The sequence below is a fragment of the Mirounga angustirostris genome, unplaced genomic scaffold, assembly GCF_029215605.1.
Source record: "Mirounga angustirostris isolate CCGP_5_RB_7025 unplaced genomic scaffold, mMirAng1.0.hap1 SCAF_11, whole genome shotgun sequence".
Taxonomy (NCBI): domain Eukaryota; kingdom Metazoa; phylum Chordata; class Mammalia; order Carnivora; family Phocidae; genus Mirounga; species Mirounga angustirostris.
The window spans coordinates 10317086-10344827 of NW_026991719.1; the positions used below are offsets into that span (position 1 = coordinate 10317086).

A 27742-nucleotide genomic window follows, 5' to 3' on the forward strand; every position below is an offset into this window, starting at 1 on the left:
CTATTTGAGTGTTTGTAATCCATAAGGCATTAACCATTTAGACCTATTAGACCAATTATCTTCATTGTGAAATACTTGGAGGTTAATTATGTGATCAAGAAAAATACTTTATCCTTGTGACTTTAATATGTTTGTTATCAATAGTATAAGAAAGTGCTTCAATTTTATATTAGCATGGTTATAATATTGTAATTTAATCTGAAGAATGACCCTTAGTCTTCAGAAATGTCCTAGTTTATCATTTAAACATTGATGTAAAGAATATGTCTAACTTTTCTTTTCCTTAAGGTATTTACTATGCAAGATCTATTACAACTCATTAAAATCAACCCTGAATCCAGTCTCTACAAATCACTGGTAGGATTGTTTAGTTTTTATAACCTGCTTTGGTCTGTTAATTGTAACTGAACAGTTGAGTAAAGATAAATATTTTCTTTTAACAGATTTCAGGATTTGATAAAGAAAACAAAGGTAGGAGCCTTCATCTTTGTAGAAAATAGCAAAATTTTTGTCATTTACTTTTTCCTGTAAAACTATGAAAGTAATAATATTGAGGGGTATGAGTAGGGAATTTAATATGAATTTGAGTTTCCATGCTGTGATAGTACCTTACCTTTTTATCTAATTTTTAAAAAAGCTTTTATTTAAGTAATCTCTACACCCAACGTGGAGCTTGAAGTCACGATCCTAAGATCTAGGAGTCATATGCTCCACTGACTGAGCCAGCCAGGCGCCCCAATACCTTACCTTTAAATAAACAGAATAATTCATCCATCTTGACAAATGTAGATCACTTCCCCAAATTTCACTCTTCTTACTTGCTCTTAGATACTCAAAAAACTATGGACAGAAGTTGATAGAACCCTAGAAATGATGTAAAAGCTACGTTTTATTCCCACTATTGAACATTTCTGCACACACAATTTTAAGGCTAGGTTTCTTTGTAGCCTAGCTCTCCTCCTCAAGTACAGTTTATAGATCATTAATATTTGCTTGAAAAACTGAAGTATCTGGTCAGTAATAAGTGCTGCATATATATTTTTTTTATTAAGTGTTTATGCGAGCCTGATAAATTGCTTTCATCTTGGCTTTGATAATAACCTTCATAGAGTCCATAACATGCAGACCATGGGCTAGACTTGACGGTGGACTTTGTAGCACGAACTTAAGCTGGTAACTTGCCTGTAATGCATATGCTTTAGGTCTATTTTGAATAATCTGTAACATTATGTAGTGGCCCTCTTGTGTTGGTGTGCGCCTGGATTTTGTTTGTTGCCAGTATTGCTGCCATCCGCAGTAGGGCATTCATTTAGAACTTAGCATTCAGCAGACATTTGAGCACTTAGTTTCTGCCAGCCATTAGTCTGTGACTCAACTGCCTAGTTTCTTGGGAGTAATGTTAGCAGAGGATGAGTAGATCAGATCACCAGACGTTCTGGAGTGCCTGTAAAGTAGGTCATCCACACTGAACTTCAGTATGGTAAGTGATCCTATATTCAGTATTCCAAGACGGTACTGTCTAATGTAAATTTCCCGTAATGATGGGGATGTCTGTGTCTGTGCTATCGGATATGGTATCCACTAGCCATGTGTGAAATGTGGCTAGTGTAGCTGAGCTGACTCTTCAACTTAAATAGCCATACGTGAATGGTGGTTAGGACACTGGACAGGGCACAGATCTAAGGTATATAGTGGATACCTGTAGCTAAGGTATATAGTGGATATCTGTAGCTCAAGGAAACTTGGGGCCTAAAGGGATATTAAGAAATAATCCACTTATTAGAGGTATTTCATGTTATCTTTAAAAATAGTTTTTCACCTTTACACGCTCTGTTTAAATGCTTCTGGTTCAGAAAGACGTGGTTAACAGCTCTTACCAGCTTCACCCAGCATCCTAGTATAAGTTCTGAAATTCAGAAAAGCTATGCATAGCAGATATGTCAGGAATCCTCATGGCAAAATTTGGGTAGAACTCTTGGCTGACACTAAAACAGCTATTGTTAAAATGAAATAATTTAAAAAATTCGTGTCTTCCAATTAAGAACATCAGAAAACATGTAGGAAGATATTTTGTGCCCGTTTATGCCCTTACAGAGACCTATAGTTTTATGTTACTCTGTATTTGAGGGTTCTGGGTTGTTGAATGGCCATAGTACTTTTCCCCTAGATTACACTTACCCATCCTTTCCACCCCTAACTTTTCAGAGATAATAATGCCGAGAAAAAAGCTGTGCAGAGAATTTGGATGAGCGCAGAAAATTTGGACATTGGCTCTTTGTTTTCTGGAACTTAAAATCCTTACCTGTGATGGGTAAAAGAATAGCTACATATATCAGTGGGACAGAACAGCAAGCCCAGAAATCAGTCTACACAAATACAGTTGACCCGTGGACACCACGGGGGTTAGGGTCTCTGACCCTCCCCACCAGGGCCGCTGCACAGTCCCAGTCCACATAGAATTGTTGACTGCCCCCAAACTAACAGCCTGCTGCTGACTGGAAGCCTTACTGATAACATAAACTGTCAACACATATTTTGTGTGTTAAATGTATTATATACTGTACTTTCAAAGTAAGCTAGAGAAGAGCATGTCGTTAAGAATCAAAACAAAGAGAAAATACGTTAACAGTACTGCCCTATATTGATTGAAAAAAATCCCCATATAAAGGCCCCGTTGTTCAAGGGTCAACTGTGTAGTCAACTGATTTTTGATAAAGGGTGGAGGTAGTTCAAGGGAGGAAGGATGGTCTTTTCCACACATGGTACTGGAACAATTGGACACTCATACACAAAAATGAACCTAGACACAGACCTTATACCTTACATAAGAATTAAAATACACTGTAGATCTAATTTTAAATATGAAACTATAAAACTTATGTAAGAAAACATTAAAACATGTATGTGACCTTTAGTTTGGTGAGGAGCTAAAACACTAAAAGCATATATATAAAAGAAAAAAATTGACCAGTTAGACTTCATTAAAATCAAAAACATCTGCTCTGAAAGACACTGAGAATGAAAAGACAAGCCCTAGACTGGGAGAAAATATTTGCAAAGGACACATCTCCTAAAAGACTTGTATCAAAAATACACAAAGAACTCTTAAGGAGACAACCCAGTTAAAAAATGGGTAAAGGATCTGAACAGACAAGTCACCAAAGAAGATACAGAGATGGCAAATAAGCCACAAAAAGATGTTCAATGGCAGTTATTAGGGCAAGGCAAATAAAACAACAAAGAGATCTCCCCATACCCCTGTTAAAATGGTAGAAATCCAGACTACTTACAACGCCAAATGTTGGTGAGGATGTGGAGCAACAGAACTCCCATTCATTGATCGTGTGAGTACAAAATGGTATAGCCACTTGGGGAGATTGGTAGTTTCTCACAAAGCTAAACATGGTCTTACCATACCGTCTGACAGTGATGCTCCTATTTACCCAACTGATTAGAAAACTTAGGTCCATATATAGCAACTTTATCATAATTGCCAGAAATTGGGAGCAGCCAAAATGTCCTTGAGTAGGTGAATGGATAAACAAGCTGTGATACATCCAGACAATGAAATACTATTAGGCTAAAAGGAATGAATTGTGAATCCATGCAAAAATAAAATCTGGGGCGCCTGGGTGGTGCAGTTGGTTAAGCGTCCGACTCTTGGTTTTGGCTCAGGTCATGATGTCAGGGTTGTGGGATCGAGCCCTGCTTCAGGCTCCCTGCTCAGCAGGGAGTCTGCTTCTCCCTCTCCCTCTGCTCCTCTCCTCTGCTTGTGCTCTCTCTCTGTCAAATAAATAAAGTCTTAAAAAAAAAGGCAAAACTATAGAGCTGGTAAGTGGATTGGTGGTTGCCAGGGATTTGGAGGGAAGGGGTGTAGGAGGTTGAATAGGTGAAGCATAGGGAATTCTTTAGGGTCATGAAGGTATTTTGTAGGATACTGTAATGGTAGGATATATAGCACTAGATACTGGTCAAAGCCTGTAGAACTTTATAGTACAAAGGGTGAACCTTAATGTAAGCAAATTTAGGAGGTCAGGTGATCCCAGGATGGACTGCAGTATGTGACAAAACCATCTAATAACCTCACTGGAGGGGATGGGGAAAAAAAGATACTGAGCTTGACCAACTTTGGAAATGAATACTGTGAGGCTAAAAGCAAATGAAACTGTATGTAGGCACCATATTCGGGGTGACAGTTACTTCTCATGGAGGTACTGGTTAACAGATAGTTACTTCTCATAGAGGTGCTAGTTAACAATTTGGAAACCATTGTACATGTGTGATGGAACTGAACAATTAACTAAATGAATAGTAGAGGGTGAGAGCTGGGTTTCTCACTGTTAGGGTGCAATTTCACAGATCAGTAAGATGACGAGGCTAGAATGATCCATGTGGTAATGGATTTGTTGGAGCCCTCAGTATAAGCTCAAGTTTAGCTTAATATAGATGCAGAGGATATATAGAAGTATTTATAGATCTGTATCTACACAGGTTAGTGGAACATTCAAATTTCCTTGTTCTGCAGGCTGAGAGGGCCTAGAAGCAATGACACCCTAATAGCCATGAGCACACCTAGTGCCCACTTTGGAACACTTAAGGTTTGGTTTCCAATACCATTCCATAATAATAGGAACCAAGGCTGCCTGGAGCAATGGCTGATTCCAGGGCTGGGACAGAGAATGTACCAGATGAGCCTGGAGTCTTTTACAGTGCCAGAAGAAAGGAAATGCTTAATTTAAAAAAATCCACTGTGAAGGAGCTTCCAAAGGCCAAAGCTAGAACACATGGAGCAACAAAATAAAAGATTATATAAAATATTACATAATCACATAGGAATTGAAATAGAATGTATAAAATACCCAGGAGTCTGTACCAGTGTAAATAAATGCTTGAATAAATGAGACTAGAGAATTCCTTCTTAGAGGGGGTATATATATGGGGAGGGGGGAGGGGAGAAGTGAACTAATTAGGGGCCTGTGAATACTACTATAGAACTGGGAAAAGGTGACCATTCTTCACCTAGAATGAGTGAGGGGAAGAGCACATCTCGAAAGATTATCTACTGCAGCATCTCGAAGAAAATTTCTGCAATAGGTCTACTTTTTCTATAAAGGCAGAGCAGACACGCCGGAGCATAACAGTAGCAGGAAGTTGTGAGGAGAGAACAGGAGGACTGGGGGGAAAAAAGGTCAGGAGAAGATCAGTGGATGAGCCAAAGAGGAACTGCAAGCAATGGGTATGAAAGAACAGAGTGTAGGTCACGTTAGAGGAAGTGAGAAACGGTAGATTTTTAAAATCTTCAGAAAAGGGAAAAAACAAACAGGCCTTTAACTTGGCTGATGCAGAAGCCAAATCCTTCCAACTGTTTTTTTTTTTTTTTTTTTGAGATTTTTATTTCACAGAGAAACACCGCGAGAGAGGGAACACAAGCAGGGGGAGTGGGGGAGGGAGAAGCAGGCTCCCACCTGAGCAGGGAGCCTGATGTGGGGCTCAATCCCAGGACCCTGGGATCATGACCTGAGCCTAAGGCAGACGAAGGCAGACGCTTAACAACTGAGCCACCCAGGCGCCCCCTTCCAGCTGTTTTAAGAAACTAAAAACTTCTAAATTTATACTCCTGGTTTAAAAAAAAGTTTCACACTATTCAGAAAAGTATAAAGTGAAAGAAAAGTGGAAATCGCTGCCTTTATTCTCTGATCTCCCTTTCCACGGGTACGTAGAATGAATGGTTTCTCCTACCAGAATTTCATTTATGAATGTGAAAGTCTGTGTGATTAAAACCTACATATAATCATAAATGGGCTCGTGTTATACTGTTTTGCAATTTGCTTTATTCACCAATATATCTGTATATTCAGAATATTTTTAAATGTTTTTAACCCCCATTGGTGGAGATTTCATTGTTTTATTGTTTTGCCATAGGAAGCAATCAGTGTGTAGAGTACACCCTTTGTGGGCTTCTGGAAGTATAGCTGTGTAAACTTACGGAAGTGGAATGATGAGGTCAAAGGGCATGTGCATTTAAGCACACACAAACCCTGACAAAATTCCCTCCCAAGTGAACGAGCATGTCTGTTTCTCCACTCCCCTGTGTGGAAGAAGTTGACTTCAACCATTATGGATGACTTTGAGAGGTTCAAGAGTTCAGTGGGGGAAGTCACTGCAAATGTGGTGGAAATAGCAAGACACCTAGAATTGGAGCCTGAAGATGGGACTGACTTGCAGCATTCTCAGGATCAAACTTGAACAGATGAGTTGCTTCTTATGGATGAGCAGAGGAAGTGGTTTCTTGAGCTGGAATCTACTGGCGAAGATGTGGTGAAGGTTGTTGAAGTGACAACAAAGGATTTAGATTATTACATAAACGTAGTGCCAGGGTTCGAGAGGATTGACTCCAATTTTTTTTTTTTTAAGATTTTATTTATATGTCAGAGCACAAGTAAGCAGAGCAGCAGGGAGAGGGAGAAGCAGACTCCCCGCGGAGCAGGGAGCCCGATGCAGGGTGCGGGGCTCAATCCCAGGACCCTGGGATCATGACCTGAGCCGAAGGCAGATGCTTAACCGACTGAGCTACTCAGGCGCCCTGGAGTGACTCCAGTTTTGAAAGAGGTTCTATTTTGAGTAAATCATGTGCTACAGAGAACTCGCGAAAGGAAGGGTGAGTGTGGCTGAGTTCATTGTTGGCCACAGCCACCCCACCTCCACCAGCCACCGCCCTGATCAGTTATCAGCCATCAACACCAAGGCAAGACCCTCCACCAGCAAGAGTACGACTGACCGAAAGCTCAAATGATGGCTAGCATTTTTAGCAATATTTTTTTTAATTTTTAATTTTTTTTAAAGATTTATTTGACAGAGATACAGTGAGAGGAGGAACACAAGCAGGGGGAGTGGGAGAGGGAGAAGCAGGCTTCCCGCGGAGCAGGGAGCCCGATTTGAGACTCGATCCCAGGACCCCGGGATCATGACCTGAGCCCAAGGCAGACGCTTAACGACTGAGCCACCCAGGCGCCCCAATTTTTAGCAATATTTTTAAATTAAGATATGTACGTTGCTGTTTTAGACATAGTGAATGTTATTGCACACTTAGTAGGCTTGAGTATAGTGGAAACATTACTTTTATATGTACTGGGAAACATTCATTAGACTTGATTTATTGTGATACTCACTGTTTTGCACCGGTCTGGAACTGAAATTGCAGGATCACTAAGGTATTCCTGTATTTTTTTTTTTTTTAATGTATGTGTCCCAATTAACTTAATGCCATAACTGATGAATCCAACAGCATTATGGACAATGCAGTCATGAACATTATATATATGTATACCTATTTTTCAATCAAAATACTTGCATAATAATACAAAATGCAGAAATTATAAATATAGCTTGGTGAAACCATCAAAAAATAAATGTACCCAGGAAATACCTCCCACCACAAGAAACAGAACAATACCAGCATCCCAGAAGCCTCCCTTGTATCCTTCCCAATCACTATGCTTTCCCTATTACCCAGTCTTAACTGCTCTTCTGATATCTAGCACCATAGATTATTAATGCCTGTTTTTACACTTTATATGCATGTAATCCTACAATATATCCTTTTTTTTTTTTTTTAACATTTATTTGAGAGAGGGACAGAAAGTGAGAGAGAGCAAAGTGGGGTGAGGGGCAGAGGGAGAAGCAGACTCCCCGCTGAGCAGGGAGCCCGATGCGGGGCTCGATCCCAGGACCCTGGGATCATGACCTGAGCTGAAGGCAGACACTTAACAACTGAGCCACCCAGGCGCCCCCCTACAATATATCTTGAGTATGGCTTCTTTCTCTCAGCATTATGACATTGACTGATACTATTTTAGCATTGGTTTGTTCATATTAATTGCTATGCATTCCATTGTGTGAGTATATGGTTATTTTTTATTCAAGTATAATAGAGTTATATTAGTTTCAGGTGTACAATAAAATGATTCAACAATTCTATATATTTCTCAGTACTAATCGTAACAAGTATACTCTTAATCCTCTTTATTTCACTCATCGCCCCACCCACCTCCCCTCTGGCAACTATCAGTTCTATGTATTTAAGAGTCTGTTTGTCTCTTTTTCCTTTGTTTCTCCATGTATTTGTACTTTACAGATTTTTTTCTTATGGTTGATTTCTAGTTGCATACTGTTGTGGTTGGAAAAGATACATGATATGACTTCAATCTTGTTGAATTTGAGACTTGTTTTGTGGCCTAATGTGATCTGTTTTGGAGAATGTTTAATGTACACTTGAAAAGAATGTGTATTCTGCTGTTTTAAGATGGAACCTTCTGAATATATCTGTTAGCCCCATCTGGTCCAGCATGTCCTTCAAAGCCACTATTTCCTTATTGATTTTCTGTCTGGATGATCTGTCTGTCGATGTAAGCGGAGTGTTATACTCCCTTACTATTATTATATTACTATCAATTACTTCCTTTATGTTTGTTATTAGCTGTTTTATATATTTGGGTGCTCCTGTGTTGGGTGCATAAGTATTTACATTGTTCTTTTTTTTTTTTTAAGATTTTATTTTTAAATAATCTCTACACCCAGCGTGGAGCTTGAACTCACAACCCAGAGATCAAGAGTTGCATGCTCCACCATTTGCCAGATAAATGTTTTTTCATCCCTTCACTTTCAGTCTACATGTATATTTAGGTCTGAAGTGATTCTCCTTTAGGCAGCATATAGATGGGTCTTGCCTTTTTTTTTTTTTTTTTTAAGATGTATTTATTTAGAGAGCAAGAGAGAGCCACATATGAATGGAGGGAAGGGCAGAATGAGAGACTCTTCAAGCAGACTCCCTGTTGAGCAGGAGCCTGGTGAGGGGCCCGATCTCATAATGCATGAAATCATGACCTGAGCCAAAACCAAAAGTCAGACACTTAACCAGCTGAGCCACTCAGGTGCCCCATAGATGGGTCTTATTTTTTTGTCCATTCAGTCACCCTATGTTTTTTGAGTGGAGCATTTAGTCCATTTACATTGAAAGTAATTATTGATAGGTGTATACTTATTGCCATTTTGTTACATGTTGTATGTTCTCTGTTCCTTTCTTTTCTTGCTCTCTATGATCACAGTTTGCTGGCCTTAGTGATGTACTTAGATTCCTTTCTCCTTATTTTTGGTGTATCAGTGGTTTTGATTTGTTATATTTAGGCTCATAATAACATCTTATGCATATATCTGTATGTTAAGTTGATGGTTGCTTAAATTTGAACCCATTCTAAAAGCACTGAATTTTTACTCATCTCCCCCCATTCATTTTATGTATTATGATGTCATACTTTACATCCTTTTGTTTTGTGAATCTCTTGACTGATTTTTACAGATATAATTGATTTTACTGCTTTTGTACTTTAACCTCCATGCTGGTTTTATAAGTGATTGATCTACTTTTATTATGTTTGTATTTAACTGTGAAATTTTTTCATATCCTAACTTTCTTATTCCTGATTATGGCCTTTTCTTAAAATTCAAAGAACTCCCATTAACATTTCTTATAGGGCTGGTTTAGTGGTAATGAACTCCTTTAACTTTTGTCTGGGAAACTCTTTACTTCTATTCTGAATGATAACCTTGCTGGGTAGAGCATGCTTGGTTGCAGATTTTTTTTTCCTTTCAGCACTTTGAATATATGTCGCTATGCCCTTGTGGCCTGCAAAATTTCTGAAAAATCAGCTTATAGCCTTTTGGGGTTTCCTTTGTATATAACTGTATATAACTGTTTGCTGCCTTTAAAATTCTTTATCACTACTTTTTGCCATTTTAATTACATGTTTTGGTGTGGACCCCCTTAGGTTGATTTTGTTGGGGTCTCTCTGTGCCTCCTGGATCTGGATTTCTGTTTCCCTCCCCAGATGGAGGATGTTTCAGCTATTATGTCTTCAAATAAATTTTTTGCCCCCTTTTTTCTCTCTTCTTCTGGGATCCCTATGATGCAAATGTTATTATGCTTGATGGTGTTGCTGAATTCCCTTAACCTATTCTCATTATTTATTATTCTTTTTTTTTTTGGTGTCATCTTGGGAACTTTCCGTTACTCTGGCTTCCAGCTCACTGATCCGTTCTTCTGTCTCCTCTAATCTGCTATTGATTCCCTCTAGTGTATTTTTAATTTCAGTTGTTGAGTCTTTCATCTGTGATTGGTTCTTTTTTATATTTTCTTTCTCTTTGATGATGGTCTTACTGAGATCCTCCACTCTTCTCAAGTCCATTAAGTATCTTTATTTATTTATTTTAAAGTAGGCTCCATGCCCAGCATGGATGGACCCCAACGCAGGGCCTCAACTCACGTCCCTGAGATCAAGACCTGAGCTGAGATCAGGAGTCAGACACTTAACCAACTGAGCCACACAGGTGTCCCCATTACTTTGAATTCTTTATCAGGCATATTGCTTTTCTCCATTTTATTTAGCTGTTAAAGGGCCAGTCTGGAGTTGCCATGGGATTGTAGTTGGGTGGTGTCAGCAGTCAGACCAGATCCCTGCTCTTAGCCTGTTTCCTGTGGCTGAGAGGTGGGTGGTGGGTAGGGCTGGCAGAGCAGATGTCTGCCCTGAGTCTATTTGCTGGGGCTGTAGTTGAGCTGATGTGTGTGGTTATCCTCTCCTATCTCCAGGGCAGGAGTCACTCTGTAGTGGTGGCTTATGGGGTGTATCGTGGCAGGAGGTGCTTTGGAGGGACTCCTGCCACTTGGGCATTGGATGGGGTAGATCCGCAGGAGAACACGGGAGCTGGGTGGTGGTAGTAAGGTAGGTAGGTGGGCGGGGGGGTGTTCATGCTGTTCCCAGAAGTGTCTGGCTATCTAGACTTGGGAGTGTGGGGAGAAATGGCTCCTGACAGCTCTTTTGTTTTTGGAGATGTCTCCTGAAGATCTCTGCCCATAGCACAGGTTCGAAGATTAGTAAATGAATCTCCTTCCAGGTATACCCCAGGAGCTTTTCAAACTGCTGCTTCTGTGCTGTTTCTATGTGGGGTTGTTTGTTATGCTGGCTCTTTAAGAGTGGACACTCCGTTTACTGTTGCCCTCCAGCTCTCCCAGAGCTAAGCTCGCTGATTATTAAGGTACCTGGACGGAAGCCCTGCTGACTGTAAAAACTCACAAAGTTAAGCCCCACTGGTTTTTAAAGCCAAATGATAGGGGGACTCATCTTTTCAGTGCAGGTCACCCCTGTCTGGGGTGCCTGGTGTGGCTGGGGTCTGCTCTTCTCCCTTCTCCGTGCTTGTGGTGTCCCTCCAATTGGTGGTTAGTTTGGTTCCCAGCTGTGTCTCTGCCCCTCCTGCCCTTTTCAGTGTGGCCTCCCCTCTGCGATTAACTGTGGGATGTCTGTTCTGCCAGTCTTTGGGTTTGTTTTCTGGGTTAGTTGCTCTGCTGTGGCTGTTACCTAGGTATGTCCATGGGAGGAGGTAAGTTTAGAATCTAACTATTCTGCCATCTTCCCAGAAGTCCCATATGCCTGTGTTTTTAATCTTAGCAATCTTACTGGAAAAATATAGTCTCTCTGTTGTATTATTTTGCATTTGTTTATACTTTTGTTCACGTTTGACAGTTAAACTTTTTTTGTGTAAATTTTGTCCGTGTCTTGTTCCATTTTTCCATTTTTTTTCTTCCTGAATTGTAAGAGCTCTTTGATATTATGAAAATTAGTCCTCTGTTTCCATATTACTGCAAATATTTTTTTCCAGTGTATCACTTGTCTTTTGACTTCATTTCATGCCATATAGGTTTCTGATTTTTATATTGTTAGAGTGATAAATATTTATCCTTATTGCTTCTACGTTTTGCGTCATGTTTGCAAAGGCCTTTCCTTAGAAATTATTCTTAAAAGATCTAGAATGTAAAAAAGGATAATGTTTTAAAACCAAGATTATATAAACAGTGACTGAGCAATGGTTAAATGAAAGAAATTTGTGCAGTGAAACTGTATTATACACTTTGTGTCTTTTAGGTTTTCTCATGCAGTTTTTAAGAGAATTGGCAGAATATCATCAGTCCAAAGTGAGCCATGATATGGAAACTCAGACAAATTCAACATTTCCTAGCAAAGACTCTCTTGGTAACTGTAGCCTTCTTTCAGAATTTTAATTGTTCTGTTTTCAAATGACAGAAATGACCTGATTTACTATATTACATGCTTGTTCTTGACTGGGAGGATGCAACCTGCAGGTGGCGGAGGTGCTCATTTCCTCTGGAATCATTGTGGGAAGGGACCAGAACTGCTCTCCAGTACTGCTCCCTCCCTTCGTGACGGCTAAGGCTGCACTTTCCAAATCTTGGGGGGATCCAAAGGCCCACGTTCTTCCTTGCGTGTTGCATTCAACCTCTCTTAACTGGCAGGTTCTTCCCTATGTCTCATCTAACTTTATTTTACAGCCACTAAGTGAGAAAATCCTAGATGAGTTGCATTGCAGAGAACTAGACAAGTCAGTGGTGTATCACTTCAGTTTATAGTTGAGGAAATGGGGGTCCCCAGAGGAAGAGCAACTTGGAAACATTCTGGGGCAGAACTGATAGTAGAGTCCAAGTTTTCTAAAATTATGTGATTAATCGATTTCGTGGCCCTTCCGGAGTCTTAAGGAGTAATGGTGCTTTTAACCTTGAAGAAGATGAGCCTATAATTGGTAAAAGCTACACTGTATAACTAGGCCTTTAATTTATTTTGGCATAGGTTTTATTCCATTGGGAACATGGTACATGCTTATTCTAGAACAGTGCTGTCCAATAATATGCACCACATATGTATTTTTTAATTGCCTAGTGGCCATAGTAAAAAACAAAAAAACAAAAAACCCACAGGTGAATTTGTTTTAATATATTTTATTTAACCCAATATGACCAAAATATTCCAACATGTAATCAGTATAAAAAACATTAATGAGATTATTTTAGATAAAATTTCTGTGTTCAGTCCTTGAAATCTGGTGTGTCTTTTACACTTAGAGCACATGTCAATTCAGATGATCACATTTCATCTATTCAGTGGCCGCATGCGGCTAGAGAGTCCTGTATTGAACAGCACAATTACAGAGCATTTGGAAAATACAGAAAAGTGAATGGAAAATATGTCTAAAAATTTTTTTTTAAAGATTTTATTTATTTATTTGACAGAGACACAGCGAGAGAGGGAACACAAGCAGGGGGAGTGGGAGAGGGAGAAGCAGGCTCCCCGCGGAGCAGGGAGCCCGATGTGGGACTCGATCCCAGGACCCTGGGATCACGACCCGAGCTGAAGGCAGTCGCTCAACCGACTGAGCCACCCAGGCGCCCGGTCTAAAATTTTCTAAAGAGATGAACACTGCCAGTACTTCTGCCAGCCTTTTTTCATGTGCATTCTCTTTGGTGGGTGTTGGTGTTCTCCATGGCTGAGATTGTCCTCTAGGTACACATTTGCATGTTGCTGCATGGTTGATTCTGATCCACAGTTGGTTTGAGGGCTGTGGGTCTACTGGAAACAGCGCTAGAATGCGAGATAGTGGACCTGGTCTCAGTCCCAGTTACACCATTACATAGTTGCTTAGCCCTCGAGGACTCACTCAAACTGTAGGGGCCACTTTCCTTCTCTGTAAAGCAGAAGAGTTGAAATACTTGATCTTTGGTTTATTTTAAAGTCAGTGTTTTGAACGTGTGAGTCACCTTTAACCAAAGTCCACTTCGTTCTGCCTTGGCATCTAGGGACTAGAAAGAGATGCCAGTGTTTTTTCACTTTTATTGTACGCTTTGCTTTCTTTGCCCCTGACATTTGAGGATGAAAATTTTCTAACGTACAAAAAGGTTGAAACAGTTGTACACTGAACACTTGTATACCTAGATGCTCCCAGCAAATTTGTGTGATACTTGCTCGAGCACTTGTCTGTCCCATCCATTTATCCGTCTTAATTTTTTGATGTTTCAGAGTCAATTGCAGAGATCCCTACACTTTCCCCTAAGTATACTCTTTGCTTTTGAACAGAGCTCTAGCCTCTTACTCACCTGACCACATTTCTCTGTCCTAACTTCCTGTGTTGTTGTTGTTGTTTTTTTTAATAGCAGAAAAGCTTCAGCTAATTGATGATCAGTTTGCGGATGCTTACCCTCAGCGTCCCAAGTTAGAATCTTTAGAAATAAAGTTAAATGAATATAAGAGAGAAATAGAACAGCAGCTTCAGGCAGAAATGTGTCAAAAGGTAAGTTGTATCTTGTTGCTGTTAGCAAGAGTGATATTGGTGCTTATCTTTTGATGCCTTAATGTTAGGTATAAGGGGAAAAATGGAGAATCTTTATTAATGAATGTGATAAACTATTGCACATGTGATTTTTCTTTCTAATTGATGTCATTTTTTGTGCCTTTTGAATGAATGCTACAGGTACAGTGAATGAGATGAAACTAAAGATGAGTTAAACTAAATATATTTAAGTAGAGCATTAGTGTTAAACCTAGCCATCAAGAGAGAAGTTATTTCTTTAGTATAGTTACTGGTATTTATAGTTATTTGTAATCAATTGGCAGTTGAAATATTTTAAAGATACCAAAATAGCAGAAGTTAAAATGGAAGAGAAAAGAAAGGCTGAGAAGGAGTTAGCTGAGTTCCGGAACGAATTGGAGCGAGCTTGTCAAGCAAAATCTGAAGCCCTCATTTCTCGGGAAAAGATGGCTCTTGAGAGAATTCAAAAGCACCAAGAGGTAACATTTTACAATTATTTACTGGGTGTCTGTTTCCTGCAGCTCTTAGTAGATTGGCTCAAGGTCTGAGACTGGGTTGGGACAGTCGGTTAGACAAGACAGAGCCCTACAGGAGTACTAGGGACTGGGGTCAAGAGCATAAGTGGAAGGATCGGCCTTGAAAACGATATGCAGGCTTCGTTCCTCTGAAACGGCTGGAAGGAAAGAACTATGAGTGCGAACATCCATGTGGGGATTGTGAGAAACTCACACTGAATAAGCTCCATCCTCTTGGGCAGATCCGAGGGTTAGGGGGGCAGCTTCCAGAAGAGGATCAGCAGTTGGGGAACGGTTGCGTGGGGGGAGAGGCAGAGCAACGCTCTGAGGCAGACAGGACTGGTGGCACTGTGTTGGGGGCCCAGCTGAGATGGGCAGCCTGTGACTGATGTAGACCAAACCAAGCGCTTGTAGGCGATTGCTCTGTTCTAGTTCTTGGGAGGCTTTGTAAGGTTAGCCAGGGTAGAAAGAGGCGCCTGGGGAGCGGAGCTTTATAGAGCTGACTTGGCTTGAGAAAAGCAGCCTGTTTAATTGAAGACACTGGGGCTCGGTGGGGTGGTGAAGGAAGCCAGAGGGCAAGATGGGTGGCTACTAGCCCAGGGGAGAAGGGAAGGCCATGTGGCAGAGTCCGAGACCTCAAGGACTAGGTCTGGGGCTACCGACAGGTGGAAGGGTAAGCATGGGCCAAGAGGGATAGGGTTGCAGGCGGAGTTGTCACATGAAGACTGGCAACAAAACGCAGTGTGCTGCCATTGGATCGAAGATCAAGGTCCCCGGAGTAGCGGAGTCCAGGCCTGCAGAAGTCCGTCAGGTGGCCATCTGATCTCTCATGGAGAGTGACTGGACAGGAGGCAGAAAGGTTGAGGCGTGGCAGGAGGCGTGGGGTCCACTCTTGTAGGAGAATCCGGTTCCTTTCCCAAGGGGCTATCTTTGACCGGCCTGGATTGGGACCACCGTTTCCTGTGTCCGGCCGGAGCTGCTGCTGTCGGGAGCTCTTGCTCGGGGCTTCTCAGTCAGACCCAGTTGTTTCATGCTGATTGTGTCCCCTGTACGGTTTTGTTGACCATTTCTGGTGATTGGGCTCCTATAAAAATAAATGTGGGAAGCACTGTCTTTGAGATGATTGGATGATGTTTAGATGAACAACTGCATCCTCAAGACCAGTGACTGACTAGTTCAGACCGATCAGTTACCAGACCAGAATACTCATTTAGTTAACTGATTCTCTGAAGGCTCTGGACAAGAAGGCCCCCCTCATGCAAAGCATCGTGTCTTTCTTCCACCACCTGGAATGCCCTTCTCCTTCCATCCCTGATGAAACCCTCTTGGCCTTCGAAATCCAGCTGGAATGTCACCTCCTTGTGATGCCTTCCTGGACTCCTACTGACCGACTGATTCGCCTGTCGCTCCTGCCACGGAGTCTTTCTGTATTTTGGTTATAAAATCCTCACATCATAGTCTGATCATTTCTCTCTCCCTGACTGAACTGCACATTTTGTAAAGGTGGGACCTGTATCTGCATCCTACGTGTTCCACGAAGCCTTGCTCGGCAGACACACAAATGGAGGTGTGGCCCGTTCCTTCGGCTTGCTGCTGCTGAGTCAGAACGGGAACTGAAACTTTCCGAGAGCAACAGAAGCAGGGGAATTCTATTCTTTTGACGTTTTATTGCTAAACACCCATTTTGTCATTTTTTTCTTGCTGAAGCACTTACCCAAATTTTAAGCGTCCGAGAGGTGTTACATAGAATAAATAGACCAGGGATGTTAGGAATACAGGATAATGGAGTTTCACAGTCATTGAAGGAGGGAACATGTGTCTGGGTAAGGAATTAGGCAAAAAGCATACCTCGAATTGAAACCTCTTAAGAGAAAGGGAAATTGTAACCCTAAGTGTCTGGAGTTTGTTTTCTGGAATTTAGGAAGTAGGATGTTCAGATCTGTTTTATTTTCTTTAGCTTGCTTACTAAAAATTAAAGCTTTCATACACAGATGGAAACCAAAGAAATTTATGCTCAGAGGCAGCTTCTACTAAAAGATATAGATTTGCTAAGAGGCAGAGAAGCCGACCTGAAGCAACGGATCGAAGCTTTTGAATTGTGAGTAATGTGTATTCGTTTCGGATATTCAGAATGAATGAGATTTAAAAGAACTAAATAGGTGTCTTAATAGTCTGATGCTAATTGCCAAGTAGAGTTTTTAATTGTTAAAGTGACAACACCTGGTTTTAAAAGGCACAGATTAAGAGAAACAAAGACTGGGGTTTTGTTTATGAAATATTAGACATTAGGGTGAAAAGCAGAATGAGACACCATCATTGGGCTATAGTAAGACCAGATACGTGATTTGAAGAAGCTAATAATGCTTTGACAAATCCTGTGTTTCTCATTTACGTTCTGTTCAGATCTAATAGTTTCACATGCACATAGCAGCTGAACTCCAGATACCCAGACCTTCTATGTTTACTTGCTCTACTGTAAAAAAAAAAAAAAAAAAAAAAGAATATGGTGGCTCTGACTTGACTTGTACTGGGTGAAACTATTTCTCTTGGTGTGTGTGTTACTTTTTCTAAGTGCTCACAGATGTATCAGCCTTCAAATCTTACCTGGGATTAATACCAAGCTCACCAGTCTGTAGTTGGTGGAATAAGCTTTCTTTCCCATTTGGGATCTTGACATTCATAGATACTCCAGGAATCCGATTTTATTTAAGAGTTTGTCTCCATCTTCATTAATGTTGTTTTTTCATTTTTGTAGGCTCTATTCATTTGATTTCTTCTCTCTGCCTACCTTACTCTCCTTTTGGCGATACTAAAGTGGCACATTGATAGAGAAAAGTAAAGGGGCAAAATTTGGGCAGATTCTCAGTTACATAATCATGATTATATAATCACTTCCTTACCTCCACGTCCCGGACTCCTCCCGTCTAAGCATATTAAACTAAAATAAATGGATTTAATGCTCCTTTGCTTTACAGATTAGCCAGCAGAGGGAGCTCTAACACAAAGCGTTTATCCTTTGCTTGAAACCGTGTTCATAGCACTCCTCACTGTGGTTTGGTCTAAGTACTTGTGAACCTGACTCCCGGCTCCAGAATTGGTTTTGTGGGTGACTGGGGGGTCTCTCCATGAAAAGCACTCCATTCTCCGGATTTGGAGGTTCTGAAGGACCCATCTATCGTTTGCTCTCTCTCGTCACTCTTTTCAACATTCATTCGATGGATTATTAAATGCCAAAAATGAATCTTCTACCTATAATTCTTATGGGCTCATCAGTTAAGCCTCACAATTAGAAGGTAATACTCTAGAAGATACAAGCATTTAAGTACACTAGAATTTGGTTTGTAGCTTTGTAACTAAAAACATCACTTTTTCATCCCTAAATTGATGATAGCCATTGATCCCCTGTAACCCTTTTTTGAGTGTGGATCCTCTTCTGTAAGAGACCACTTTGGTCTTGGTACATTCACACTCCCCTTAGCCAGGTGCCACCGGATAATTCCATCTGCTAGTTGATGAACTAAGTGAGGTCATAAAATAGATGGAGGAACTAAAACACAGGCTGTTTTTTCCCCCCTAAATTTGTTACTTCAGATGTTGTGGTTTTCTTATTTGCTTTCTCTATTTTTGCTAATTTCAGGACTCAGAGGCTGCAAGAGGAAAAAAATAAAAGCATAACTGACACACTTAGGAAGCGGGAACTGAATATAAAGAGCATTGAGGAGAGCTATGACCAGAAGCTCAAGAATGAACTTCTCAAGTAATTGCGTGGCATTGCTAAAGGAATCCCGTGTTTCATTAAGTTGCTAGAAGCATAGCAACACTGATGAAATAGATAAGACGGACAGTTTTTTGTTTTTTGGGGTTTTTTTTGGGAGATAAGACAGTTTATGGCAAAATTTGGTGTTTAAAAAAATACAGGTTTTCATTGGTAGTCAAGCCTTTCCATGAATATTTAAGATGGGTTTAAAAAGATGCAGAGAATAGCATCCTCTGCTCATTCTTACTCATAGCTTCTCTGACAATGAGAGCTTATGGTTTGCTTCAGTTTTTAGGGCACCTTAGGACTTGCTCAGTTTGCACAGCTGAGCAGCTGAAAAGTCAGAAGTACAACCACTTTCCTCCGTTCTCTCCTCATACTGGCATGAAGATGGGGATAGGCCACAGTTTCTACGGTGGTCTTCTTACCGGTGACAGGGTTCGTCACTGAACGTGTGCCTGGTATTCCTTCAAGGTTCTGCCAAGTCCGAATCCAGAAAAAGGATTAGCTATAGGAAGCAAAACACAGCATAGGAGAGGAGAATATGGACAGGTGTGGTCCCTGGGGCTTTTCTATAGCCTGAGTTTGTATCTCGGTGAATAATCTCTTCGTGCAAAGGCATTAAGCCCATATGGTAACTCCTTCCCATGCGTGGTGCGCCATCTGGCACATAATAAGTGCTCAGTTAATACTGACTAAGTGCATGTGTAGTGAAGCGATGACTCCACTCAGCTCCTCTGGGCAGGTCTTAGTCATTGGCCTCATTTTTATTGCCTTGCTCATAATTTGTCATTGGTATTCCGTTACATAGTACCCACAAAGGTTTCTGGAAGTTATTCTTTAAATGAATTCTGTTAAAAAAAGGTAGCATCTTTTCATTGTATCAGTTTCGAAATGATGGATTTGATCTACCTATTTTATGTCTGCTCCTCTAACATACTAGCAAACACTGAAGTAACCCTAGTTGTTACACAACGTTTTTCTTCCTTTATTCCTCACAGTTTGTTAACTTCGCCTAGCCATGGATATAGTGAACGGTTTTGTATCATTTGTCCAGCTTTGGGGGTCCTTCTGTGTCTTTAGCCAAGTGTTGAAGTTGGGAGGATATCACAGGATTGCTTCTCCTTCCTTTTTCTGGCCTCTGAACCAGAAAGTCAACTGGGAACAGCTGGTGGAGATGGCTGAAGCGCCGAGAGATGTGCCTTTGGGTATTGCTAATTCAGGTCTAAAGCTCGTGGCAGTTGGCTCTCAATGCCGTGCTCAGCCTTTAAGGGCAAAAGTTCTTATCTTAGGGAGGGGAGACGGATAGGTGAATTGCAAGTGACTGACTTGGTTATCATGTGCAAGTGACTGACTTGGTTATCATGTGTCTGTCACGCACACTGTAAGTTGGCCTTAATCTACTACCTTGTGTCAGTCGAGACCAACTGAGAAATAATTGCTCTCTGTAACCTCACAACACAACAACAGGACCCTTGATCTTGTGTGATTGAGTTTTGGGACCGAATTGACAGGATCACAGCAGGGTTTTATGGACCTTTTATGTTCAGAATTCATGTCCCTGGCTTTTGTCTTGAGAGAGCCTGAGGTTTACGTGTTGTCACGTTTGGTGCCCTTAGATGCCCTGGCGCCACAGATAAGTTCGTGTATTGATGGTAGTCCGTCCAGGAAAGCGACAAGGAGCTCATTTTTGGTTCTTCTGATTGGCAGGTATCAACTTGAACTAAAGGATGACTATATCACCAGAACGAGCAGGCTGATTGAAGATGAAAGGAAGAATAAAGGTGACTCTGGGGGCAAGCTGTGTTTTTCAGCACTGATGTAGGCTGTTAGCTTCCTAGTTGGGCCTATTCTGTATTCTAAAAAAGACATAGCATACACATCCTTGTTACTACAAAAATTACATGTTTTTTGTTTTAATTTTACAAAATAAAAAAAATACTGTCTTACTACATTTTTGTGAACCTTAGTGTTTAACCTTTTGTATATTCACAAGGGTTAGTGATTTATCAGCAGGATTTTTATCCAACTTTATTTCAATGTATTTTGATAAATGTGATTGTCAAGAAGGTGGCAGCAACTTATTGCCATCCTGTAAATATCACTCTTAACCGTGAGAGACTTCATTTTTTCCTAATGAAAATTTTAACTTCTCCATCCCTGTGATCTAGTTCCTTATTTCTTTTACTTCTAATGTATTTTTATGCTTCATGATATTTTCACTTGACTTATAACCTCTTAAATTCTTGTATACATTAGCCGGAAACTAGGAAAGTTGGATAATTTTTCAATTTTTAAGATATTTTACATTTTAATATATGTCTAGGAACTTGTCGATGACAAGCTAAACTTTTAGTGGCAATTTTATTTTTTATTTTTTTTTAAAGATTTTATTTATTTATTAGAGAGAGAGAGAGAGAGCAGGAACACAAGCAGGGGGAGTGGGAGAGCGAGAAGCAGGCTTCCCGCTGAGCAGGGAGCCCGATGTGGGACTCGATCCCAGGACCCCGGGATCATGACCTGAGCCGAAGGCAGACGCTTAACGACTGAGCCACCCAGGCGCCCTTTAGTGGCAATTTTAAATGGACTCTTAGGAGGACACCAGGGCTAGGTACTTGATACCGCCCAGCCAGGTCGCCCAACGTGGGCCTGCTCTTTCGCAACTGTCTGTGAAGGCGAATGCTCATTTAGGTATCCGTACCATCGTGGATTCGGCAAAGTGTTTTTTGATGAGGTATCTATATAGACTTGTGTTAGATGAAGTAAAAATAATAAAATAATAACTACAGAATCACAACAGACAACTCAATCTCTGTCTTCAAGGAAATTCAGACCTGTTGGCCTGAGGGCCCTGTGCTCTGAGCAGATGGCGTAAGTGCTAAGGTGTGTGTAGCGGGAGGAAGTTCGCCGCGTATTTGACCGTGACAGCTAACGTCCCGTTACCTGTGGCGTAACGGCTTACTTCGTACTTGCCTGCTGATTTTCTTTTGACCCTGACATCTGCTGTTTAGATAGTGAAATAATAGTCATTAGGACTGATCTACAGCCATAAATTATTAAATGATTTTGTATTCACTAGGGAAACATGATGATGTTAATTGGTTGGCTCTTTCTTTCAGAAAAAGCTATACGTTTGCAAGAGGAGCTCACAGCTATTAATTCAAAAAAGGAAGAATTTAATCATTCAGTAAATCGTGTCAGAGAGCTTGAGGTACTTGTTAAGCCTATTGTTTTGAAACAGACATTAAGACAATATGAAACTTCAGTTTTAGTCATACGTAATTTATCTTCAGTTTTCCCCTTGATGTGTTTGTTTATTCCATGACTAAGAAGGTGATGGCTGCACTTTGTTCATTCGCTAGTTCTTCACTTCAATCTTAGTCTCCTAGGGAAGCATAAGAGGATGTCTTTTGGGGCCTAGAGTCCTGCCTGAATCCTGTCTCTCTCCCTTTCTGCTTATGTGCCTTTGGGCAAGTTCTCGGACCTCAGATTCCTTACCTGTAGACTTTGGGATGTTGCCTACATTCCATGGTTGTGCAGGGAATTCAGTGAGCGGATTGATGTGCGTAGCACATAGCTGATACAGACTAGCTTCTACCTCAGCCTCCTCTCCCTTCCCGTCAGCAGCAGGTAAAAATTCCTGTCGTGATGTCGGGATCTTACAGCTTACAACAAAATGAGATGCATTTTTGGTGTGCCACTGTCACTTTATTTCTATTTGTGTGTTTGCTATCTGAAGGACAGAACTGGAACTTTAGGTACTTAAAATAAATTTTATATACAGAACGTATTTGTAGCTGTAAGGACTTGCTTGAGAACTTTGCAGGCTGCAAACTTGAGCTCTGTTATACTAAGAAAAAGAAAGCACCCCACAGCATGTTAGGATATCTTACCTTTTTATTACAAAAAAAAAAAATGTGTATCTATCTATCTATATATTTCTATATTGCTACTCTCTGTGGTTATGTTGTTGGGCCCTTAGTTGCATCCGGAAAATGGGGTGATTGTCAGAAGCACTAGCTTTGCAAGACAGGGTTGTACACAGTAGCAGTTGGATGAACTTGCCCCTGCCCCAACTCTAGGGCAAAAGACGACTTGTCCTGCGGGAGTTAGGGTCTCGTTGCGGAGAACCAGACTTCTGTCAAGGGGCCTTAATTCAGTCATGATGCCCAGCTCGGGGCGGCCTGCCAGCTTTCACTTAAGCAGTCCTGTAAAGTCACTGTTCAAAGTCACAAGTTTTTCTGTTTCAATTGCAGCTTGAGTTAGAGTCCGTCAGAGCCCAGTCTTTGGCAATAACAAAGCAAAACCATCTGCTGGATGAAAAGGTGAAAGAGATGAGTGACTATTCGCTACTGAAAGAAGAGAAACTGGAGCTTCAGGCACAAAATAAATTACTTAAACAACAACTGGAAGAGACTAGAAACGAAAACTTGCGTCTCCTAAACCGTAGGTGTTTTTTTCTGATTGGCATGGCTTTGTAGCCGCTGTTAGCTTAGTACTCTGAAACTGCTTTGTCCTATAAGGGAAGCTTCAATCGGGAAGATTTTATAAAATTAAGATTCTTGAATCGAAGGTACTTTGTTTTTGCTTGCTGCTTCGTAATTGTGTCACTAAGGAAAAAACTTGATTAACTGGATAAATCTGCCCCTCTGGATGGTACCCAGCTCCCCTTGCCCTCTCACTCCTCCGGGCTGGTGGTGCTTGGCCACTGGGGACCCACTCAAGCGCTTGGAGGGAAGAGTGAGGTCGAGGTGATTGTGATCCCTTCTCCATCTCCTCCTTGCGGAGTAGCCCTGGGCTGGCCCTGGGCCTCAGCAAAGCAAGATCCCAGTACCTGGGGGCTCGCGCTTCACCAGCGCCCTGTGCCTGCTCGCTTTCCCCAATTCTGGGAATGCCTCCCTTCCTGAGCCTCCAGGCCTGAGGACTGGTAACAGCGTGGCCCCAGTACTAGCCGAGGGAACTACACCGTCCTTTGCGGTACCCTGTGTAAGTCTCTCTTTATTAAGGGGTCTTGTGATGACCCAAATTGGGGACACCATCTGCTTTCTTTCTGGACCCTGAGTGCCGCTGACAGGTTCACAGGTCGGATTGGACCTAGGGGCAGTCCCTGGCAGGCTTTGACAGAGCATTCTTTCTGTGCCTCTGTGCATAGTAGAGGAGAGAGGCGGGCATTCACGTTAATTTGAGGATTTGAAAGAATTCTTTTACTGGGAGTAGAACTATGAAGAGTGGTAAAGTTTGCAGTTATGTGCATTAAATTCTTTTGTTCTGAAATTGGTGATTCAGGACTGCTCTTAGTCCATTCAATAAAACTGGTATTAATTGCGTGCATACAAAGAAAGGGAAGAACCATCTAAAGCTTCTTTAGCTGTTTTTGTTAAGTGAAATGAGAAAACTTCAGGTTGGTAATGACCAGGCTTTTTTTTACCTTCATAGATACAGCTCAGCCATCTCCTGAGCTGGTGGTTTTTCAGAAAGAACTAAAGAAACCCGAACATGCCATCGCATTTGAGCATGAGTTCGAAAGCCACAAGCAGGCTCTGCAAAAACAGCTGCAAAGTGAAGTGAGTATTGCTCTTGGCTCATCCAAGTGTTAGGTCAGTGCACTTTGTGGGTGTGTAAACTTGGCGTGTGTCACACCAGCATAAATCAGATCTATTTGAACATCAGAAATTCCCCCCCATATGCTAATTACTCCCCCAGTATTCTTTCTCATCTGAGAAAATTCTTGAGTGATTGTGACATTATATTCATGATAGTAATAAAATCAAGAGGAAAGTAAACTCTCCTAAACACCCAGTTTTCCTTGATGGTGCCCACTGTTAAAAGTATCTCTTGATTCTCACCCCACAACTTAACAGTATTGACGCTCTCTTTCTCATGTCTGCCTCCCGTCCTGGAGTAGCTGCTGTATGAAAGGAGTAAAGAAGGAAAACTTGTTAGTGTGTTCTGTTGTTTCATAGGTATAAAGCTGCTCAGAATTGGCAAAAAAGAGAAAGAGAATAAGCCGGGTGAGAGAACTGTTCTTTTGAAATAAACTGTGATTTGTTTTTGTTGTTGTTGTTGTTTTAGCATTATTTTTTCTTTTTTAAAGATTTTATTTATTTATTCATGAGAGACAGAGAGAGAGACAGAGACAGAGGCAGAGGGAGAAGCAGGCTCCCTGCAGAGCAGGGAGCCCAATGCGGGACTCGATCCCAGGACCCTGGGATCATGACCTGAGCCAAAGGCGGACGCTTAACCGACTGAGCCACCCAGGCGTCCCATACTGATTTGTTTTATGTTCATTTCTTTTCCTTCCCTAAATCTTTTCAGATTGAACATTCTGCACAGCTGAAGGCCCAGATCCTTGATTACAATAACTCCATAAAGAGGTTAACTCTACAGGTTGCCGATTTGAAATTGCAACTGAAACAAACCCAGACAGGTCGGAGACATTTTTAGTGTGTGTGTGTGTGTGTGTGTGTGTGTGTAGCTTCTGATGTTTGTGAAAATGTAATGATGACTACTCTGAATTTTTAGTAATTCTCATAGTAGGGGAAGAGCTATACAAATATGTGTCACCTGAGAAGTATAACTTCTATTTCAGGACTACCCACCAGGTCATGCTCTAAAGTGACTTGCTGTCACAGATGCCCCATGGCTCAGGAGAGGTGTGACAGTGACACAGAAGTCCCCAAATTCATCCCGAACCTAGGCTTTGCTTTTTTGTTTGTTACCCCGCCGCTAAGACCAGTTGACTGTTCGGTGGTTTTACGTGTCCCTGGACAGACGTGTACATGTGGCAAGAAGCAGGGCGGCCAGCAAAATGAGTCCCGCTGCTAGCGGAGTCTGGAAACACTCTTTGTTTCGGGTCCCACTTGCGAAGTTCGTTGTTTGCCTTGGGCACGCTCTGTTGAACTTCCTTGGGCCTCCGTGTCCTCACTGTTAATAGGGCTAGGAGTGGCGCTGGGCCGCATGGATGAAGGTGAAGCAAGACGGATGGCAGTACGGTGCCTGGGACACACCCAACACCGAGGAGGTGGTTTCTGCTGTCGTTTTCGTACTGTTTTCATTTCCAAGCCGACGTCTGCCCCTTCCTACTTCATAACAAGGACACTGAAGCTTCCATACCTTCTTTAGCTGCTTGTAGGTGCAAAGCAAGTTCCTCTGTGTTACCAGTTGACATGCTTTCTTGCTTCTTGGTTCTGAACCCTCCTCAGGCCCAGTTATGCTCTGCCCTGGTCAGGCCCTTGTTCGCATCGCCCCACACGAGTTTTCCCTTTACTCATTTCTACTCTTGTTTGCTCTTCACTTTCTCTCAATAAGTCTGTTTGCCAGACTGCCCACAGCTGAAATTCTGGTGACCTCATATCATGAACAATAGTTCAAGAAGGTGGAACCTTTTGAACCCCTGCTTTGCACATGGCGAGCCTCTGTCCGGCAGCGCCATCAGGTGAGGTAGTGGTCCCAGGTACTGGCTCTCCCATCGTGCTCACTGCGTGAGCCAACCTCAGTAGTCTCAGCGCCCCCATCCGTAAAATGGGAGCAGTGCGCGTTCTTAGCCCACAGTGTTGTTGTGACTGCGTGTCTTCCTTCCCTTACCGGAAACTCAGGCCCTGTGCTATGGTTTGTGGATTTTGCCACAGCCCTGGAGGTTCTGGGCAGCATCTTGCAGTGAAACACATTAATTATTTTGTAATCAAATGGATGAATATTCATGCTAGGTGGAATAAGTAAAGATTGTAAATGGGTTTCTATTGGTTCAGGTCAAACTTTTCAACCAAATGAGTTGAGGTCTGGTTGGGCTTTGCCACCAAATAAATTAGGAATATATTTTCGGTTTTCAGAGCTTTTTAGATTGCACAATTGTGCATAATGGATTGTGAAATAATATCACGCGTTATGAAAGGTACATATAACCTCTTGATAAATGTTAATAATTACTGTCATGACTGCAGCTTCCAAAACTAATGTGCAAGTTAGGCCTTAATACTTCTTTCCTTTTTCAAAAGTCGTGATCTCGATCTATTTTAACTCTCTTCTCCACCTTTTCTGTCATTTCTCACGTGGTCTTCTTGTAACCTGCAGCGCTCGAGGATGAAGTGCACCGCAACGCGAAGCAGTCTCTGATCGATCGTTCCATCAGTGGCCTACTGAGTGGCAAGATGGTGGTGCCTTGTAATGGGGATATAAGCGGGGATTTCTTGAAAAATCCTCTCGACCAGGAAAGGCTGATGGCGGTTATACCAAGGATCATAAATTATCCAAATGCGAGCACGGAGAGTAGTTCCCCTGATTCTGACCTTGAGTTTGTAGTCAATACCAAGGCAAGGGTGAAAGAGCTAGAGCAAGAGGCCGAACGTTTGGAGAAAGCTTTCCGAAATTACCATCGAAGACTTAGTCAGCTCCCCGCTAAAAGCCCTTTAGCAGCCAACAGCCCGCCACCCCTGCACTTGCTAGGGACACTCAAAAGCATCACTTCGAGTTCACCCCAAAGACGCACTTGTGCCGAGGACAGAGTTGTCTCTGAGCAGCCTCTGGTGGGCACCCCTGAAGAGGACAAGAGCAGCGCCTCGCGGCCACGCAGGAGCACCGCCTCCAGACGCCTCTCTTCCACTCCCGTTCCCAAAGCAAAAAGGAGCCTCGACAGTGAAATGTATCTGGAAGGTGAGCTGCTGCCGAGAGGGTTGCAGGACGCTCTGGATTGGGAAGGGTCTGGTCCTGGGAGGGCCTCTTCCCCGAGTAAGAGCGCAGCTCGGGATGGCAGGAAGGAGTGGGAGCTGAGCCCGGAAACGCCTGAGCCCAGGCACTTGGGTCCTCTCTCTCGATCTGCCTTTCCCGGTTAACAGTGGCATCTCCCCCATGTCGCGGGGGTGGGGTAATGTCCTGTTCTAGCAACTTCCTGGGCATGCAGACAGGTGCAGAGTGACGGTGGCTTTCCCTTTACCGCTGGTTAGTTGTATATGTTTGAGTTACTACTGCAGTTTCGTTGAGGGGCTTAAATCGTTAGCTTTGTAGATCATTTATGCATCATACTCAGCTGTTTACAAGGATAATAGAATTCATTGTCATAGTAATAGAACTGTTTGGAAACCATGTTGCTGTCTTCTTGCAATTTTTAAATAGGCCTTCTGCCCCTTAGGTCTGGACCGATCCCACGCTGCTGGCCCCAGTCCTTGTCCCGACAGAACACCCCGGCCTTCACCTGCTGAGTCCAGGCACAGCCCTTCCCTCCACCCGCTGCCCAGCTCTCCAGAGCAGGCCAGGTAATACCCCCTTCCGC

At 42.1% G+C, this 27742-nt stretch overlaps 1 protein-coding gene across 11 annotated transcripts in view; it reads left to right on the plus strand.

The window, feature by feature from the left end:
• The window catches only part of OFD1 (OFD1 centriole and centriolar satellite protein), an 84445-nt gene that overhangs the window by 44717 nt on the left and 11986 nt on the right, over positions 1-27742 (plus strand). For 8 of the 11 annotated variants that reach the window (XM_054507186.2, XM_064573742.1, XM_054507195.2 and 5 more), the window contains 14 exons: positions 289-357; positions 444-471; positions 11973-12080; positions 14051-14187; positions 14511-14684; positions 16712-16818; positions 18358-18477; positions 20188-20261; positions 21597-21688; positions 22734-22923; positions 23914-24041; positions 24793-24904; positions 26548-27126; positions 27602-27725. In XM_054507186.2, the coding sequence (XP_054363161.1) occupies positions 289-357; positions 444-471; positions 11973-12080; positions 14051-14187; positions 14511-14684; positions 16712-16818; positions 18358-18477; positions 20188-20261; positions 21597-21688; positions 22734-22923; positions 23914-24041; positions 24793-24904; positions 26548-27126; positions 27602-27725 (2042 nt within the window). The remainder of the gene's footprint in view (positions 1-288; positions 358-443; positions 472-11972; positions 12081-14050; positions 14188-14510; positions 14685-16711; positions 16819-18357; positions 18478-20187; positions 20262-21596; positions 21689-22733; positions 22924-23913; positions 24042-24792; positions 24905-26547; positions 27127-27601; positions 27726-27742) is intronic. The other 3 variants (XM_064573746.1, XM_064573745.1, XM_064573747.1) reach the window with 2 other exon arrangements.